Source organism: Oppia nitens, unplaced genomic scaffold (genome assembly GCF_028296485.1).
Source record: "Oppia nitens isolate AA-2021 unplaced genomic scaffold, nextdenovo-longstitch-racon4-pilon3 scaffold2_pilon_pilon_pilon, whole genome shotgun sequence".
Lineage (NCBI taxonomy): Eukaryota > Metazoa > Arthropoda > Arachnida > Sarcoptiformes > Oppiidae > Oppia > Oppia nitens.
In genome coordinates, this window is record NW_026533210.1 from 2,157,756 (window position 1) to 2,176,503 (window position 18,748).

Consider the following 18,748-nt stretch of genomic DNA (forward strand, 5'->3'; position numbering starts at 1 on the left):
TTATCGGATCATTTTATAAAAATTTTACAAAAACCATACAAGAAATATATGTCGAAAATGTTGAACAATACGGCAAAATCTATTGGTATGTATTTAGTTTTAAATTTTAGTTTTATTTTTTAAAAAAAATAAATATTTAATAATATTAATAATTTTGTAAATAATGATTGCAATAGTGATTACTTTGGATCAGTTCCATCAGTGATTATATCGGATCCACAATTGATTAAAGATATTATGATAAAAGATTTTCATTTGTTCAGCGATAGAGACGACTTAATCACTGGCGACAAACTGACAGATAGAGCGCTGTTTAATCTTAAAGGAAATGAATGGAAAAATATGCGATCAATTGTATTATCATTTTTTCTAAAGTATTATTTTTATTAAAATTATTGTAATTTTTTAGATAAGTCCAACCTTTTCGTCGGGCAAAATGCGTTCAATGCATCCAATAGTCAGCGATTGTATCAAACGATTGGATGAAAATTTTGAAAAACAATTGACAAATAAATTGGTGGCCGAAATAGAGGTCAAGAAAATGATGTCGAGTCTGACTATGGATGTGATCGCTTCGTGTGCTTTTGGGACCAAAATCGATACCTATGGACAACAAAAAAGTGAATTTCTTATAAACGCACAGAAAGTTAGCACTCAGTCGTTGCGTACATTTGTCTTCTTATTTATTGTTACATTGTTTCCCAAATTGATTCAATGGACCGGTTTTACGATTAATCATCCAAATGTCGATGGATTCTTCAGGACAGCTGTAAATATTATAATTAAATAAATAATAATTTATTAGTATTATTAGTATTAAAAATACAATTTTAATTAATATTAGATCCGATCGATAATCAGTCGCCGAAAAACTGAAAGTATTAAAAGTAAAGATTATTTGCAACTCATTTTGGACGCACAGAATAAAACACTGGACACCTCTGACGACAAAGATATCGTTGGTGACAGTAGTGAAGAAATTTATGGATCAATTGGTGACAAACAAAATACTATTGATAAGTCCAAGATTGATATCACCGAAGACGATGTTTTGGCCACTAGTATGTTGTTTATTGTCGCTGGATATGAAACTACCGCTTCGTTGTTGACATTTTTGACATACAATTTGGCGATGAATGACGAATGTCAACAAAAATTATACGAAGAAATCAAACAATTTGATGGCAACTATACCTATGAGTCCATCTCAAAGATGCCATATCTTGAGGCGTGTATTGCAGAAACACTTCGTATATACAATCCATTAGTTTTCGTCAATAGAATGGCTATAAAAGATTATAAATTAGGTTTGTTTTGTTATATATTTTATTTATTATTATATATATCTTTTTATATAAATTTAAATATAATTGTTATTATTTGTCAATATTTTTAGGCGATACCGGTATAACATTACCAAAGAAAACTGTTGTTAGCGCAAATATACAATACATACATCACAGTCCCGAATACTATCCCGATCCCGATCGTTGGAATCCCGAACGGTTTATGCCCTACAATCGGGATAAGTTAGTTCCCTATACTTATATGCCGTTTGGTTTGGGTCCCAGAAATTGTGTGGGAATGAGGTTTGCATTGATGGAGACAAAGACAGCCACAGCCTATTTGGTCAATAAATACCGATTTATGCGGACAGACAACACTCCCGATAAATTAAAATTTATGAAAATGCAATTTTTGCTTAAATGTGATGAATTTAATGTAGGAATTGAGCATAGATTGTAAAACTTTTTTTTTAAAAAAAAAAGTTTTATTTGACTTTTTATTGATATTTATTAACTAATTATGTTAAACTGTAACTGTAATTATAATGTATTTTGTCAAATAAAACTACTTTTACGTAATAAATAAATAATAATAAATACAAATATAAATTTATTATATATTTATTATATATTTATTGTTTAATAGATTTAAAGTTATCAATCATGTAAAAAAATTATATTACTAACTAACTTGATTATACAAGTAATATAATTTAAATATAATATAATTATGCAATAAGTAGAGTCAGTTTATTTTGTTTTTTAAACTTATTATTTAATTTTCTGTAATAATCATTATTTATATGTGTAAATATACAATAAATCATAAAATTTGGTATTAGTGTTATTAAAATGATACAAATAATTATAATTTATTACCTATTAATATACTCACTTTAATATTCAACTTAAATATAAAAAATATAACTTTTCTAATTAAAAATTTTAATTAAAAAATATTAACTTATTTATTATAAGATATTTATCAAAATAATCATATTATATATTTATATATTTAAATGTAAATAAGTCTTTTAATTTGTTAAAAATATTTATAACTTAAGCACTAATTAATATTTATTTCTTTAAATTATAAATAGTTAACAAAAAAATGTTGTTATTATATTATAAATATGTTATATTTATATATTTTAATATAAATATTATTATTATCAAATTAAACAAATATCATTATGTTTAAGTAATTTTAGCACTTATTTCTGTATAACGTTTTTGTATCGACTTTTAAGTTATAATTTAATTGTAATTAAAATAAACTCATTTTTTCGTTAATCGTTTCGTTATTTTAACGCAATTGTCGGCCTCTTGGCTAACATAAGAAGCGTAGAAATAATTTGATTAAATTATTACTATTTAAAAAAATCATATAAAAACTATATTTATAATCTTAACTGCATTTTAACCTTTCATTAATATATAATTTTTTGTTTTGTTTAAATCATACAATTGAACTAATGTTATCAAAAATTATTTATATCCTTGAAAATACTAGTTTAATCAGCTAAAGAGTTATAATCTTTTTTATAGTTTTTTATTTAAAAAATTTATTTATTATTAGTATATAAATACATACTGAAATTACAATATATACCTAATATTATTTTTGTGTTATAAATATTGTATTTAAGTATCGTTAAAGTTTACATTTAAAAAAAAACATTTTCAGTCTAAAGGTGTTTTTGTGTAAAAATTATTATTATTATCAAATTAAACAATTTATCACTACTGTATGTATAAGTAATTATATCAATAACTCACTTATTTCTATATATATATAATCTAACGATTTTGTATCGTCTTTTCAGTTATTAATAGGTAATTAAATTAAAATATTATTATTAATAAATAAATAAATGTATTATTAAAACATTTTATGCATTATGATGTGATACTATTGATGTCCAATATATATAATATATATATATATATATAGTTAACAAGTTTAGATTGTATGGATTTTTTAAAGGGTTGGTATGGGGGGAGTGGGGGGAGTAAACCATCCTATTTTTTATTAGAGTTCATTGATTGATTATTATTGGGGGTAAAAAATTTGTTGGGGACTTTAATTTCCTTTAATATATATATTAAATTTGTGTAATTTAAAATAAACAATTTTTTTCAATAATAGTTTTGTTTTTGTTAAAGCAATTAAATGTCTGTCTCTTGTCTAACACAAAAATCATAGAAATAATTTGATTAAATTATTACTATTTTAAAAAAAACATATAAAAAGTATAGTTAATAAATTGCATTTTGAATTTTCATTAATATATATTTTTTTGTTTTGTTTAAATCATACAATTGAACTAATGTTATCAAAATTATTTATATCCTTGAAAATACTCGTTTATCAGCAGTTAATGAGTATATAATCTTTATTATAGTTTTTTTTAATAATTTTATTTATTATTAGTATATAAATATATAAATACATTATACATCTAATATAAATTTTGTGTCTTAAATATTATTCATAAATATAATTTCATCAAATATTGTTAAAGTTTACATTTTTTGTTTGAAATTTGTTGAAATAAATTTTATTCACAGATATTTTAATAATTTTAAAACAATATAATAATTAAATAAGTTATTTATTTAAATTTAAAAAAAACATTTTCAGTCTAAAGGTGTGTTTGTCTTTAAAAATTATAATATTATGGCATTACTTATATTAATTGCGATCATTACTATAATTGGTTTAATCTATTAGTAAGTAATAATTTTTTATTCAATATTAATATTATGATTAATTTTATATTAATACTTATTTATCTAATGTATTTAATAAAACATAACAAAATATTTTTAAAAATTAAATAATATATATATATTGTTGTTAATGTATATATATATATGTATATAAATTTAAATATAATTTTGTAGTTATTTGAGCCGTAATTTGCATTTCGGTACCACTGTTGGCATTCCTGGACCGAAACCTCTACCAATTATCGGCTCTTTTTATAAAAACTTTACGAAAATACTACAAGAAGTATATGTCGATAATGTTAGACAATATGGCAAAATCTATTGGTATGTATTTATTTAGTTTTAAATATATAAATATTTATAATATTAATAATTTTTTTAAAAAACCACTGATTTTCAGTGATTATATTGGATCGATGCCAACAGTGGTTATATCGGATCCACAATTGATTAAAGATATTATGATAAAAGATTTTCATAAGTTTAGCGATAGAGACGACTTAATCACTGGCGATATACTGAGCGATAGATCACTATTTAATCTAAAGGGAAATGAATGGAAAAATATGCGATCAATTGTATTATCATTTTTTCTAAAGTATTATTTTTATTAAAATTATTGTAATTTTTTAGATAAGTCCAACCTTTTCGTCGGGCAAAATGCGTTCAATGCATCCAATAGTCAGCGATTGTATCAAACGATTGGATGAAAATTTTGAAAAACAATTGACAAATAAATTGGTGGCCGAAATAGAGGTCAAGAAAATGATGTCGAGTCTGACTATGGATGTGATCGCTTCGTGTGCTTTTGGGACCAAAATCGATACCTATGGACAACAAAAAAGTGAATTTCTTATAAACGCACAGAAAGTTAGCACTCAGTCGTTGCGTACATTTGTCTTCTTATTTATGGTTACATTGTTTCCCAAATTGATTCAATGGACCGGTTTTACGATTAATCATCCAAATGTCGATGGATTTTTCAGGACAGCTGTAAATATTATAATTAAATAAATAATAATTAATTAGTATTATTAGTATTAAAAATACAATTTTAATTAATATTAGATCCGATCGATAATCAGTCGCCGAAAGACTGAAAGTATCAAAAGTAAAGATTATTTGCAACTCATTTTGGACGCACAGAACAAAACACTGGACACCACTGACGACAATGATATCGTTGGTGACAGTAGTGAAGAAATTTATGGATCAATTGGTGACAAACAAAACACTATTGATAAGTCCAAGATTGATATCACCGAAGATGATGTTTTGGCCACTAGTATGCTGTTTATTGTCGCTGGATATGAAACTACCGCTTCGTTGTTGACATTTTTGACATACAATTTGGCGATGAATGACGAATGTCAACAAAAATTATACGAAGAAATCAAACAATTTGATGGCAACTATACCTATGAGTCCATCTCAAAGATGCCATATCTTGAGGCGTGTATTGCAGAAACACTTCGTATATACAATCCATTAGTTTTCGTCAATAGAATGGCTATAAAAGATTATAAATTAGGTTTGTTTTGTTATATATTTTATTTATTATTTTATATATTTTTTTTATTATTTTATATATTTTTTTATATAAATTTAAATATAAATTACAATTTATTTGTCAATATTTTTAGGCGATACCGGTATAACATTACCAAAGAAAACTGTTGTTAGCGCTAATATACAATACATACATCACAGTCCCGAATACTATCCCGATCCCGATCGTTGGAATCCCGAACGGTTTATGCCCTACAATCGGGATAAGTTAGTTCCCTATACTTATATGCCGTTTGGTTTGGGTCCCAGAAATTGTGTGGGAATGAGGTTTGCATTGATGGAGACAAAGACAGCCACAGCCTATTTGGTCAATAAATACCGATTTATGCGGACAGACAACACTCCCGATAAATTAAAATTTATGAAAATGCAATTTTTGCTTAAATGTGATGAATTTAATGTAGGAATTGAACATAGATTGTAAAACTTTTTTTTAAAAAAAGTTTTATTTGACTTTTTATTGATATTTATTAACTACGGTAATTATGTTAAACTGTAACTGTAATTATAATGTATTTTGTCAAATAAAACTACTTTTACGTAATAATAATAAAAAATACAAATATAAATTTATTATATATTTATTATATATTTATTGTTTAATAGATTTAAAGTTATCTATCATATAAAAAAAATTATATTACTAACTAACTTGATTATACAAGTAATATAATTTAAATATAATATAATTATGCAATAAGTAGAGTCAGTTTATTTTGTTTTTTAAACTTATTATTTAATTTTCTGTAATAATCATTATTTATATGTTTAAATATACAATAAATCATAAAATTTGGTATTAGTGTTATTAAAATGATACAAGTAATTATAATTTATTACCTATTAATATACTCACTTTAATATTCAACTTATATATAAAAAAATATAACTTTTCTAATTAAAAATTTTAATTAAAAAATATTAACTTATTTATTATAAGATATTTATCAAAATAATCATATTATATATTTATATATTTAAATGTAAATAAGTCTTTTAATTTGTTAAAAATATTTATAACTTAAGCACTAATTAATATTTATTTTTTTAAATTATAAATAGTTAACAAAAAAAATGTTGTTATTATATTATAAATATGTTATATTTATATATTTTAATATAAATATTATTATTATCAAATTAAACAAATATCATTATGTTTAAGTAATTTTAGCACTTATATCTGTATAACGTTTTTGTATCGACTTTTAAGTTATAATTTAATTAATTTTTTTGTAATTAAAATAAACTCATTTTTTCGTTAATCGTTTCGTTATTTTAACGCAATTGTCGGCCTCTTGGCTAACATAAGAAGCGTAGAAATAATTTGATTAAATTATTACTATTTAAAAAAATCATATAAAAACTATATTTATAATCTTAACTGCATTTTAACCTTTCATTAATATATAATTTTTTGTTTTGTTTAAATCATACAATTGAACTAATGTTATCAAAAATTATTTATATCCTTGAAAATACTAGTTTAATCAGCTAAAGAGTTATAATCTTTTTTATAGTTTTTTATTTAAAAAATTTATTTATTATTAGTATATAAATACATACTGAAATTACAATATATACCTAATATTATTTTTGTGTTATAAATATTGTATTTAAGTATCGTTAAAGTTTACATTTAAAAAAAAACATTTTCAGTCTAAAGGTGTTTTTGTGTAAAAATTATTATTATTATCAAATTAAACAATTTATCACTACTGTATGTATAAGTAATTATATCAATAACTCACTTATTTCTATATATATATAATCTAACGATTTTGTATCGTCTTTTCAGTTATTAATAGGTAATTAAATTAAAATATTATTATTAATAAATAAATAAATGTATTATTAAAACATTTTATGCATTATGATGTGATAYTATTGATGTCCAATATATATAATATATATATATATATATATAGTTARCAAGTTTAGATTGTATGCATTTTTTAAAGGGTTGGTATGGGGGAGTGGGGGAGTAAACCATCCTATTTTTTATTAGAGTTCATTGATTGATTATTATTGGGGGTAAAAAATTTGTTGGGGACTTTAATTTCCTTTAATATATATTAAATTTGTGTAATTTAAAATAAACAATTTTTTTTCACTAATAGTTTTGTTTTTGTTAAAGCAATTGTCTGACTCTTGTCTAACACAAAAATCACAAAAATAATTATTATTAAATTATTACTATTTAAAAAAACATATAAAAACTATAGTTAATAAATTGCATTTTGAACTTTCATTAATATATATTTTTTTGTTTTGTTTAAATCATACAATTGAACTAATGTTATCAAAATTATTTATATCCTTGAAAATACTCGTTTATCAGTTAATGAGTATATAATCTTTATTATAGTTTTTTAATAATTTTATTTATTATTAGTATATAAACATATAAATACATTATACATCTAATATAAATTTTTATGTTTTAAATATTATTAATAAATATAATTTCATCAAATATTGTTAAAGTTTACATTTTTTTGTTTGAAATTTGTTAAAATAAATTTTATTCACAGATATTTTAATAATTTTAAAACAATATAATAATTAAATAAGTTATTTATTTAAATTTTAAAAAAAAATATTTTCTGTCTAAAGGTTTATTTGTCTTTAAAAATTATAATATTATGGCATTACTTATATTAATTGCGATCATTACTATAATTGGTTTAATCTATTAGTAAGTAATAATTTTTTATTCAATATTAATATTATGATTAATTTTATATTAATACTTATTTATCTAATGTATTTAATAAAACATAACAAAACATTTTTTTAATTAAATAATATATCAATATATATATATATATATATAAAAATTTAAATATAATTTTGTAGTTATTTGAGCCGTAATTTGCATTTCGGTACCACTGTTGGCATTCCTGGACCGAAACCKCTACCAATTATCGGCTCTTTTTATAAAAACTTTACGAAAATACTACAAGAAGTATATGTCGATAATGTTAGASAATATGGCAAAATCTATTGGTATGTATTTATTTAGTTTTAAATATATAAATATTTATAATATTAATAATTTTTTTAAAAAACCACTGATTTTCAGTGATTATATTGGATCGATGCCAACAGTGGTTATATCGGATCCACAATTGATTAAAGATATTATGATAAAAGATTTTCATAAGTTTAGCGATAGAGACGACTTAATCACTGGCGATATACTGAGCGATAGATCACTATTTAATCTAAAGGGAAATGAATGGAAAAATATGCGATCAATTGTATTATCATTTTTTCTAAAGTATTATTTTTATTAAAATTATTGTAATTTTTTAGATAAGTCCAACCTTTTCGTCGGGCAAAATGCGTTCAATGCATCCAATAGTCAGCGATTGTATCAAACGATTGGATGAAAATTTTGAAAAACAATTAACGAATAAAAAAGTGGCCGAAATAGAGGTCAAGAAAATGATGTCGAGTCTGACTATGGATGTGATCGCTTCGTGTGCTTTTGGGACCAAAATCGATACCTATGGACAACAAAAAAGTGAATTTCTTATAAACGCACAGAAAGTTAGCACTCAGTCGTTGCGTACATTTGTCTTCTTCTTCACGGTTACATTGTTTCCCAAATTGATTCAATGGACAGGATTTACGATTAATCATCCAAATGTCGATGGATTCTTCAGGACAGCTGTAATATTATAAATAATAAATAGTATTATAAATACAGTTTAATTAAAAATTATTTATTAGATCCGATCGATTATCAGTCGCCGAAAGACTGAAAGTATTAAAAGTAAAGATTATTTGCAACTCATTTTGGACGCACAGAATAAAACACTGGACACCACTGACGACAAAGATATAGTTGTTGATAATAGTGAAGAGATTTATGGATCAATTGGTGACAAACAAAACACTATTGATAAGTCCAAGATTGATATCAACGAAGACGATGTTTTGGCCACTAGTATGTTGTTTATTGTCGCTGGATATGAAACTACCGCTTCTTTGTTGACATTTTTGACATACAATTTGGCGATGAATGACGACTGCCAACAAAAATTGTACGAAGAAATCAAACAATTTGATGGCAACTATACCTATGAGTCCATCTCAAAGATGCCATATCTTGAGGCGTGTATTGCAGAAACACTTCGTATTTACAATCCATTGATTTTTGTCAATAGAATGGCTGCTGAAGATTATAAATTGGGTTTGTTTTGTTATTTATTTTATTTATTATTATAATTTTTATTATAAATTACAATTTATTTGTTATTATTTTAGGCGATACCGGTATAACTTTACCAAAGAAAACTGTTATTAGCGCTAACATCCAATATATACATCACAGTCCCGAATATTATCCCGAACCCGATCGTTGGAATCCCGAACGGTTTATGCCCTACAATCGGGATAAGTTAGTTCCCTATACTTATATGCCGTTTGGTTTGGGTCCCAGAAATTGTGTGGGAATGAGGTTTGCATTGATGGAGGCMAAGACAGCCGCAGCCCGTTTGGTCAATAAATATCGATTTATGCGGACAGACAAYACTCCCGATAAACTAAAACTYATGAAAATGCAATTTTTGCTTAAATGTGAAGAATTTAAAGTAGGAATTGAACATAGAGTGTAAAACTTATTTGACTTTTTATGGATATTTTTATAAACACATTATTTTAAACTATATTATAAAATTGTCTGATTAAACCATTATCTATAGTTTAAATATAATGTATTTTATAAATTAAAATTATWGTTTTAAAATTAATAATAATAATATTAAATAAATTATATACTGTATATTTATTGTTTAATAGTTTTAAGTTATCAATTAATATAAAAAATTACATTACTAACTAATTTGATTTAACTACTTGATTATACAAGTAATATAAGTTAAATATTATAATTAGAAATCTGTTTTATTTTCATTTAATCAAAATAATAAAATATTATTTATAATAATATAAAAATTATTAAATTTGCTKTACTAATTATTAGTTTGTTTCAATATATATAAATATTTGTCATAATAATGATAATAATAATAATATAATTAAATTCTATTAATATAACWATTTYTATTATACAAGCAAAATAAGACATTACTTTGATATTTTGTTTAGTTTTATGAATATTTAATTTTCATTCATTATAATAAGTTTATTATATATACATTATGACAAAATATTAGATTTTTTTTAATCATTTATGTTGTTATTGTCATACAATTCAATCACTAAAAACTAGTTATTTTAATATTAGTATAGCCTTGAAAATATTACTGATTACATTGATATATTGTAATTAACACATTAAGTACATTAAGTTTATAAATAAATTGGATTTATTATATTTATATAAATATATAGTCATTAAATTATCAATAGATATTTAATTTAATTTAAATGTCATTTTTTTTGTATTATGACAACTTAAAAATAAAACTTAATATAAGTAAATAATAATAATAATAATAATAATAATTTTGTACAACAAAAGTAGTAGTGTATACATAAAAAATCAAATAAAATGATTTACTTGTTAATAACAATTATTATTATTTTGTTATTATTATACTAGTAAGTAATTATATAACTAATAATTATATAAAAATTGTAATAATATTTAATCTGATTTTATTATTATTATTTTTAAATATACAGTTACACTACCCGTAACTTTACCTATTGGTCATCGCGTGGTATTACTGGACCGAAACCGTATCCAATATTAGGCAATTTATTTTCAAATTTTATAAAACCACTTCCCGACCTATTGTTGGATAATCATAAAACTTATGGCAAAGTTTACGGGTATATATATATATATAATATATATATATATATATATATATATTACATAAATATTGTACTATTTTATATATATACAAAAAATTTATTTACATACAAAAAAACAGTACATATTTGGGTAKTCGACCAGTACTTAACGTATCGGATCCACAATTAKTAAAAGATATGAATATTAAAGACTTTCATGTGTTTGTCGACMGAAACGACTTTAATTTTGTCGACGAATTACAAGAAAGATCTTTATTTAATCTAAARGGGAATCAATGGAAAAATATGCGATCAATTGTATTATCAATTAAATATATATATTMTWTTAAAAAATAAAATTTCAAAAATAATTTTATTTATATAGATATCGCCGACCTTTTCGTCGGGCAAAATGCGTGCAATGCATCCGATTATCATTGATTGTGTTCATCGTTTGGATGAATATCTGGAGCCAAAAGCCGTCAACAAAGAGACAATTGAAATGAAGAAAACAATGGGTTGTCTGACAATGGATGTGATCGCTGGCTGTGCTTTCGGTACCAAAATAGACACATATAATGACCGAAAGCCGAGTGAGTTTGTCATTAATGCCCAGAAGGTGTTTACTGTTAGTTTCAGATCCATTGTATTCATGATTATGCTATCGTTGAGTTCAAAATTAATTCAAATAACTGGACTTAAATTTACGGCGCCTTCAGTTGAAAATTTTTTTACACAAGCGGTCAGTTATTATAGCTAAAAACAATTAACTTCATAATAAAATAATTTTTTTTATTTTGTAAATTTTAGATCCAATCAATTATAGCTAAACGAAAGTCTGAAAAACATCGAAAATATAAAGACTATTTGCAACTGATTTTGGACGCAAAAGACAAAACATTGGACATCAATGAGGAACAGTTGGTCATCAGTGGTGATCAAAGTGAAGAAATTTACGGACAGTTAGACGATAAGGCAATAAGCAAATCGATAATTAACAAAATAGACATAACCGACACCGACATACTGGCCTCRTCTTTCTTGTTTCTAGTGGCTGGCTATGAGACTACCGGTTCTCTGTTGTCATTACTAGTCTATAGACTGGCATTGGATGAGAAATGTCAGCAAAAATTATATGAAGAAATTAAACAATTTGATGGTCAATACGATAATTACGAGACAATCGCYAAAATGCCATATCTTGAGGCCTGTATAGCGGAAACACTTAGAATCTATAATCCCTTACCAATGATCGGTCGGATGGCATCACAAGACTATAGAATTGGTATTAAAAAAACACATATTAATTACTATTTAATATATAATTATTTCAATTATAATTTATGTTTATATAAATAGAGAGTATTGGACTAACATTACCAAAGGGAATGCTCGTTAACTTTGATATACAATCACTACATCACAATCCCGAATATTATCCCGAACCCGATCGTTGGGATCCCGAACGGTTTATGCCCTACAATCGGGATAAGTTAGTTCCCTATACTTATATGCCGTTTGGTTTGGGTCCCAGAAATTGTGTGGGAATGAGGTTTGCATTGATGGAGRCMAAGACAGCGGTCGTCTATTTGTTAAATAAATATCATTTTTTTCGGACACCGAAAACAAAATTGCAGTTAAAAGCACCGATTATGCAATTTTTGCTTAATTTGAAACCAATTGATATCGGTATTGAATTGAGACAAACTAATTAATTAAGTTTAGTTACTAAAATAAAAGAAAATTAAAAATTAAAAACTTGTTTGCAATATAATTGTTATTAATGTAAACAAATTATCTGTTATGTATTGTATATATAAAAAATAAATCTTATAAATAAATAAATAATTAATTAATTACCGGTACTTGATAATAATTTATATTTTATTGAATCTATGCTGTTAAATATATATATATAAATTATATAATTAATAGTTTATTTTTTTAAATACTCTAGATAAAATCATATTAAACTTTACATACTTTACAATATACTATAAAATTTAATATTAAATTATGATTGTAATAAATTATTAACTATTATTATTATTATTACTAATAATAATAATAATAGTTAGTAACAAAATTTATTATAATAACTTTTAGTCTATGTATTATGTTTTGAAATTTATATTTATTTTCAATTAACCTTGATAATACTATATATATAGACTTGTAGTCCGTGACGTCCCTTTAAAAAATAATAATAATAATAATTTTAACTAATAACTTGTTTATTGACAATAAATTATTATTATTATTATTATTATTATTATTAGTTATAAATTGTTGATATGTTTTTTGTATAAAAAAAAGTGATATCACGGACTACATAAGCACTCATTGAATCCTATGTTCATTATATGATTATTGGTTTAAATCAAATTTTATCAATTTTKATATATTTATTAATATACAGTTTATATATATACAGTACTATTCATTCAAATGTCAATCATATAAATAGTCTTTAAAAAAAACATTTAGTATATAATATTATAATAAATTTTTCAAACTATTATWATATAATAATAATATTAATATTTTCTAATATAGACTAACATTGTTTTATTCTATTAGTATATTAATTTCAATTATAATTATTTTAATAATAATAATAAAAAATGATTTACTTAATCATAACGATTATTGTTATTTTATTATCAATATTAGTATATTATTCGTAAGTATTGTATAAAATATATATAGATATCATTTATTTAAAATGCAATTCTAGATATAATTAATTTTTAATAAAATATTTAATTATAATTATAATAGTAATAATAAAAGTGAAGATACCTATTGGTCATCCCGTGGTATTCCTGGTCCAAAACAGTCTCTATTTGGGAGAATAATTAAATTTTTTACAATGAGTATACAGGAAACGGTTTTTGATAATTATAAAAAATATGGCAAAGTTTATGGGTTTGTTTGTGTTTTTTTTCTTAATAAAAAAAAGATTGAAATTATTAAGTAAAGGTTTTATAATAACTGTAAAAAAGTGTAAATTTAGGTAATCGACCAGTTCTTGGTATATCAGATCCACAATTAGTTAAAGAGATGAATATTAAAGACTTTCATGTGTTTACCGATCGAAACGACTTTTCATTTAACGATGAATTACAGGACAGGTCTTTGTCTAATCTAAGGGGAAATGAATGGAAAAATATGCGATCAATTGTATTATCAATTATATATATATATAATTAATATATCTGTTTTTTTTAAATTAAATATTTTATTTATATAGATATCGCCAACCTTTTCGTCGGGCAAAATGCGTGCAATGCATCCGATTATCATTGATTGTGTTCATCGTTTGGATCAATATCTGGAACCAAAAGCCGTCAACAAAGAGACAATTGAAATGAAGAAAACAATGGGTTCGCTGACAATGGATGTGATAGCTGCCTGTGCTTTCGGTACCCAAATAGACACATATAATGACCGTAAGCCCAGTGAGTTTGTTAGGTATGGCCAGAAAACGTTTACTGTCGGCTGGAGATTATTAGTATTCATACTATTGATGTCTTTTGGCAAAAAAGTTATGAAAGCCGTAGGATTTAAATTGACACCGCCGTCGGTCACAAATTTTTTCAGTCAAGCGGTCAGTTGTGTTGTCACTAATAATTTAATGCCAAACAAACTTAATGTTATTTTTTGTTGTCTTTGTTTATTACAGATTCAATCAATTATAGTTCAACGAAAATCTGAGACAAATCTGAAACATAAAGATTATTTGCAATTGATTTTAGACGCAAAAAATAAAACACTTGACACAAGCGATGATAAAGATATCATCGGCAGTGAAAATAGTGAACAAATTTACGGACAATCAGATGATAAGACAGATAATAAAACAATTAACAAAATAGATATCACAGACACCGATGTCTTGGCCTCGTCTTTCATATTTTTTGTGGCCGGCTATGAAACTACTGGTTCTCTGTTGTCATTACTTTTCTATAGACTGGCATTGGATGAGAAATGTCAGCAAAAATTATATGAAGAAATACAACGATTTGATGGTCAATACGATGATTACGAGACAATCGCTAAAATGCATTATTTGGAGGCATGTATTGCGGAAACACTTAGACTTTACAATCCGGTTGCGTCTCTACAGAGAATTGCATCACAAGATTATACAATTGGTATTTAAAAATATTTAATTAAATTTATTTTTTTTATATATATATATATATATTTATTTCATATGATATATGTTTATATATCATAGAAAGTATTGGCTTAGAAATACCGAAAGGAATGATTGTCAACTTTGATGTCGAAACTTTGCATCACAATCCCGACTACTATCCCGAACCCGATCGTTGGGATCCCGAACGGTTTATGCCCTACAATCGGGATAAGTTAGTTCCCTATACTTATATGCCGTTTGGTTTGGGTCCCAGAAATTGTGTGGGAATGAGGTTTGCATTGATGGARGCAAAGACAGCCACAGCTTATTTGGTCAATAAATATCACTTTTTTCGGACACCGAAAACCCAAATACCATTGATTGAAATGAAAATGCAATTTTTGCGTAATTTTAAGTCTATTGATATCGGTTTAGAATTGAGATAATATTTGTTAAAATTTTTTTATTATATAAATGTATATAAAAATCTTTTCAAAATAACAACAACAACAAAAATCTCACTTATTATAAATTTTATTACTATTACTAATAAATATAACTAAATACTAAACTAAAATAGTCATTTATTAGATAAACAATTGATTCATTTATGTTGAAATTAAATTAACTCATATGACGACTATATTTATCAAAATTTGTCGTATATTTGCTCAATAAATATCACTTTTTTTTCGGACACCGAAAACTAAATTGCAGCTAAAATCACAAATTATCACAATTTTTGCTTAAATTGAAACCAATTGATTTGACAGCGTTTATAAACTTTTATATAACTTTTATAAACTAACATTTTCTATGCAATAGAATTGTTATTGAAATAGTTAATTATCAATATTAGTTATTGTATAAAAAAATAATAATTATATTTTATTGAAACTATGCTATATAAATATATAAATAATATAATTAATAGTTACTAAATAATTTAGTTATATTGTTATTATTAGTTATTATTATTATTAGATAGGCTTCTGCTTAATAGAGATATTATGTAGAGGTAGTACTGTATTAGCAATTAGTATAAACAAAACTATATCATGTATTTGATTAAATAATATTATAAATATTTATAATTTATTATTATAGCTATGATATTGTTTAATAAATTAGTAAATGATACAAATAAACATAATATTATTAAATCATATTAATATATAACTATTATATTTATTAGATAATTGAATAACTAAAATTTGTTTAGTTTTTTAACACTATTTTTTTCAGTCTAACCTTGAACATCTTACAAACCCACTATATTTATGTTTATTTATAGTATATAATTATAGTATATGATTATATTGACATTAAATGCACTGTATATATATATATATACATATGTACCTTATAAGCTATAATTTAGATTATCAATGTTAAACGACAAAATAATTAATAATTAATAAATAGAAAATTTTAGTATTATTCCATAAAACTATTATTATAAGAATATTTAATAATAATATTAAATTTTTAATATTTAAAAAGTTTTGATCAAATTTTGTTTTTGATTAGTATATTATTGTATTTTTTTTGTCTATTATTCTATAAATAAAAAATGTTTTACTTAATCATTGCGATAATTGTTATTTTATTAACAATATTATTATATTATTAGTAAGTATTGTCTAATAAATTCATTAAAAAAAATACTAGAAAATAAATTTTTAATAAAATAAAAAAAATTTCTAATTCTAACAGTAACTATAAAAGTAAAGATACCTATTGGTCATCCCGTGGTATTCCTGGTCCCAACCCGTATCTGTTTGAGAGAATAATTAAATTTTGTACAATGAGTATTCATGAAACGGTTATTGATAATTATAAAAAATATGGCAAAGTTTATGGGTTTGTTTGTTTTTAATTAAATAAAAAGATAAATATATATATATATATATATATATATATATATATTGTTTTATTTAATTATCTATTTGTTAAAAACAGTATAAATTTGGCAAATCGACCAGTTCTTGGTATATCTGATCCACAATTAGTTAAAGAGATAATGATTAAAGACTTTCATGTGTTTACCGATCGAAACTACTTTTCATTTAACGATGAATTACAGGACAGGGCTTTGACTAATCTAAGGGGAATTGAATGGAAAAATATGCGGTTCAATTGTATTATCAATTATATATATATATATATATACAGTATATAAATATATTTAATAAATCATTTTATTCGTAGATATCACCGACCTTTTCGTCGGGCAAAATGCGTGCAATGCATCCGATTATCATTGATTGTGTTCATCGTTTGGATCAATATCTTGAGCCAAAAGCCGTCAACAAAGAGACAATTGAAATGAAGAAAACAATGGGTTCGCTAACAATGGATGTTATAGCTGCCTGTGCTTTCGGTACCCAAATAGACACATATAATGACCGTAAGCCCAGTGAGTTTGTCAGGTATGGCCAGAAAACGTTTACTGTCGGCTGGAGATTATTAGTATTCATGTTAGTGATGTCTTTGGGTGAAACTGTCAAAAAATTGGTTAAATTTAAATTGACACCGCCGTCGGTCACAAATTTTTTCAGTCAAGCGGTCAGTTAATGTTGTCACTATCAATAACTTAAGTGTCAAACACTTGAATGTTGACTGAGAATGTGTTTTGTTTGTTTGTTTGATTTATTACAGATTCAATCAATTATAGTTCAATGAAAATCTGAGAAAAATCTGAAACATAAAGATTATTTGCAATTGATTTTAGACGCAAGGAATGTACGTAAACTTTGATATCGAAACTTTACACCGCAATCCCGAATACTATCCCGAACCCGATCGTTGGGATCCCGAAAGGTTTATGCCCTACAATCGGGATAAGTTAGTTCCCTATACTTATATGCCGTTTGGTTTGGGTCCCAGAAATTGTGTGGGAATGAGGTTTGCATTGATGGAAGCAAAGACAGCCACAGCCTATTTGGTCAATAAATATCACTTTTTTCGGACATCAAAAACCCAAATACCATTGATTGAAATGAAAATGCAATTATTACGTAACTATAAGTCTATCGACATCGGTATTGAGTTGAGATAAAATTTTGTTAAAAGTTTTATTATATTACTGTAATGTATAAAAAATAAATCTTTTCCTCAAAATAACAACAACAAAAATTTCACWCATTTTTATGTTTATTGAAATCTATAATTATAAATCTAATTGTAATAACTATTACTAATAAATAAACTATAATTTTCATGGTATTTATTTTAAAATTAA

General features: G+C 24.2%; 3 protein-coding genes across 3 annotated transcripts; all 3 read left to right on the forward strand.

Moving 5' to 3' along the window:
* The first annotated feature begins 197 nt into the window (after positions 1-197).
* On the forward strand, positions 198-6,042 carry LOC128955548 (cytochrome P450 9e2-like). Its single transcript, XM_054301221.1, has 10 exons — positions 198-354; positions 410-769; positions 845-1,307; positions 1,397-1,722; positions 3,931-4,019; positions 4,194-4,343; positions 4,420-4,597; positions 4,653-5,012; positions 5,088-5,550; positions 5,663-6,042. The coding sequence occupies exons 1-10, from the start codon at positions 238-240 to the stop codon at positions 6,010-6,012; spliced, it is 2,856 nt and encodes a 951-aa protein (XP_054157196.1). The 5' UTR covers positions 198-237; the 3' UTR covers positions 6,013-6,042.
* Positions 6,043-8,211: 2,169 nt separating this feature from the next.
* LOC128955549 (uncharacterized) lies at positions 8,212-13,075 on the forward strand. Its single transcript, XM_054301223.1, has 12 exons — positions 8,212-8,286; positions 8,448-8,597; positions 8,674-8,851; positions 8,907-9,266; positions 9,327-9,789; positions 9,864-10,207; positions 11,089-11,162; positions 11,247-11,396; positions 11,501-11,678; positions 11,746-12,102; positions 12,171-12,645; positions 12,720-13,075. The coding sequence occupies exons 1-12, from the start codon at positions 8,234-8,236 to the stop codon at positions 13,073-13,075; spliced, it is 3,138 nt and encodes a 1,045-aa protein (XP_054157198.1). The 5' UTR covers positions 8,212-8,233.
* Positions 13,076-14,178: 1,103 nt separating this feature from the next.
* On the forward strand, positions 14,179-18,565 carry LOC128955550 (cytochrome P450 3A21-like). Its single transcript, XM_054301224.1, has 8 exons — positions 14,179-14,288; positions 14,366-14,543; positions 14,614-14,970; positions 15,046-15,517; positions 15,604-15,933; positions 17,490-17,596; positions 17,716-18,072; positions 18,239-18,565. The coding sequence occupies exons 1-8, from the start codon at positions 14,233-14,235 to the stop codon at positions 18,563-18,565; spliced, it is 2,184 nt and encodes a 727-aa protein (XP_054157199.1). The 5' UTR covers positions 14,179-14,232.
* The last annotated feature ends 183 nt before the right edge of the window (positions 18,566-18,748 follow it).

Coding starts and splice junctions, on each gene's coding strand:
- LOC128955548 (XM_054301221.1), top strand. CDS start 238: ATGATAAAAGATTTTCATTTGTTCAGCGATAGAGACGACTTAATCACT. Junction 1,308..1,396: donor TATAAAAGATTATAAATTAG/GTTTGTTTTGTT, acceptor CAATATTTTTAG/GCGATACCGGTATAACATTA. Junction 4,598..4,652: donor GGAAAAATATGCGATCAATT/GTATTATCATTT, acceptor GTAATTTTTTAG/ATAAGTCCAACCTTTTCGTC.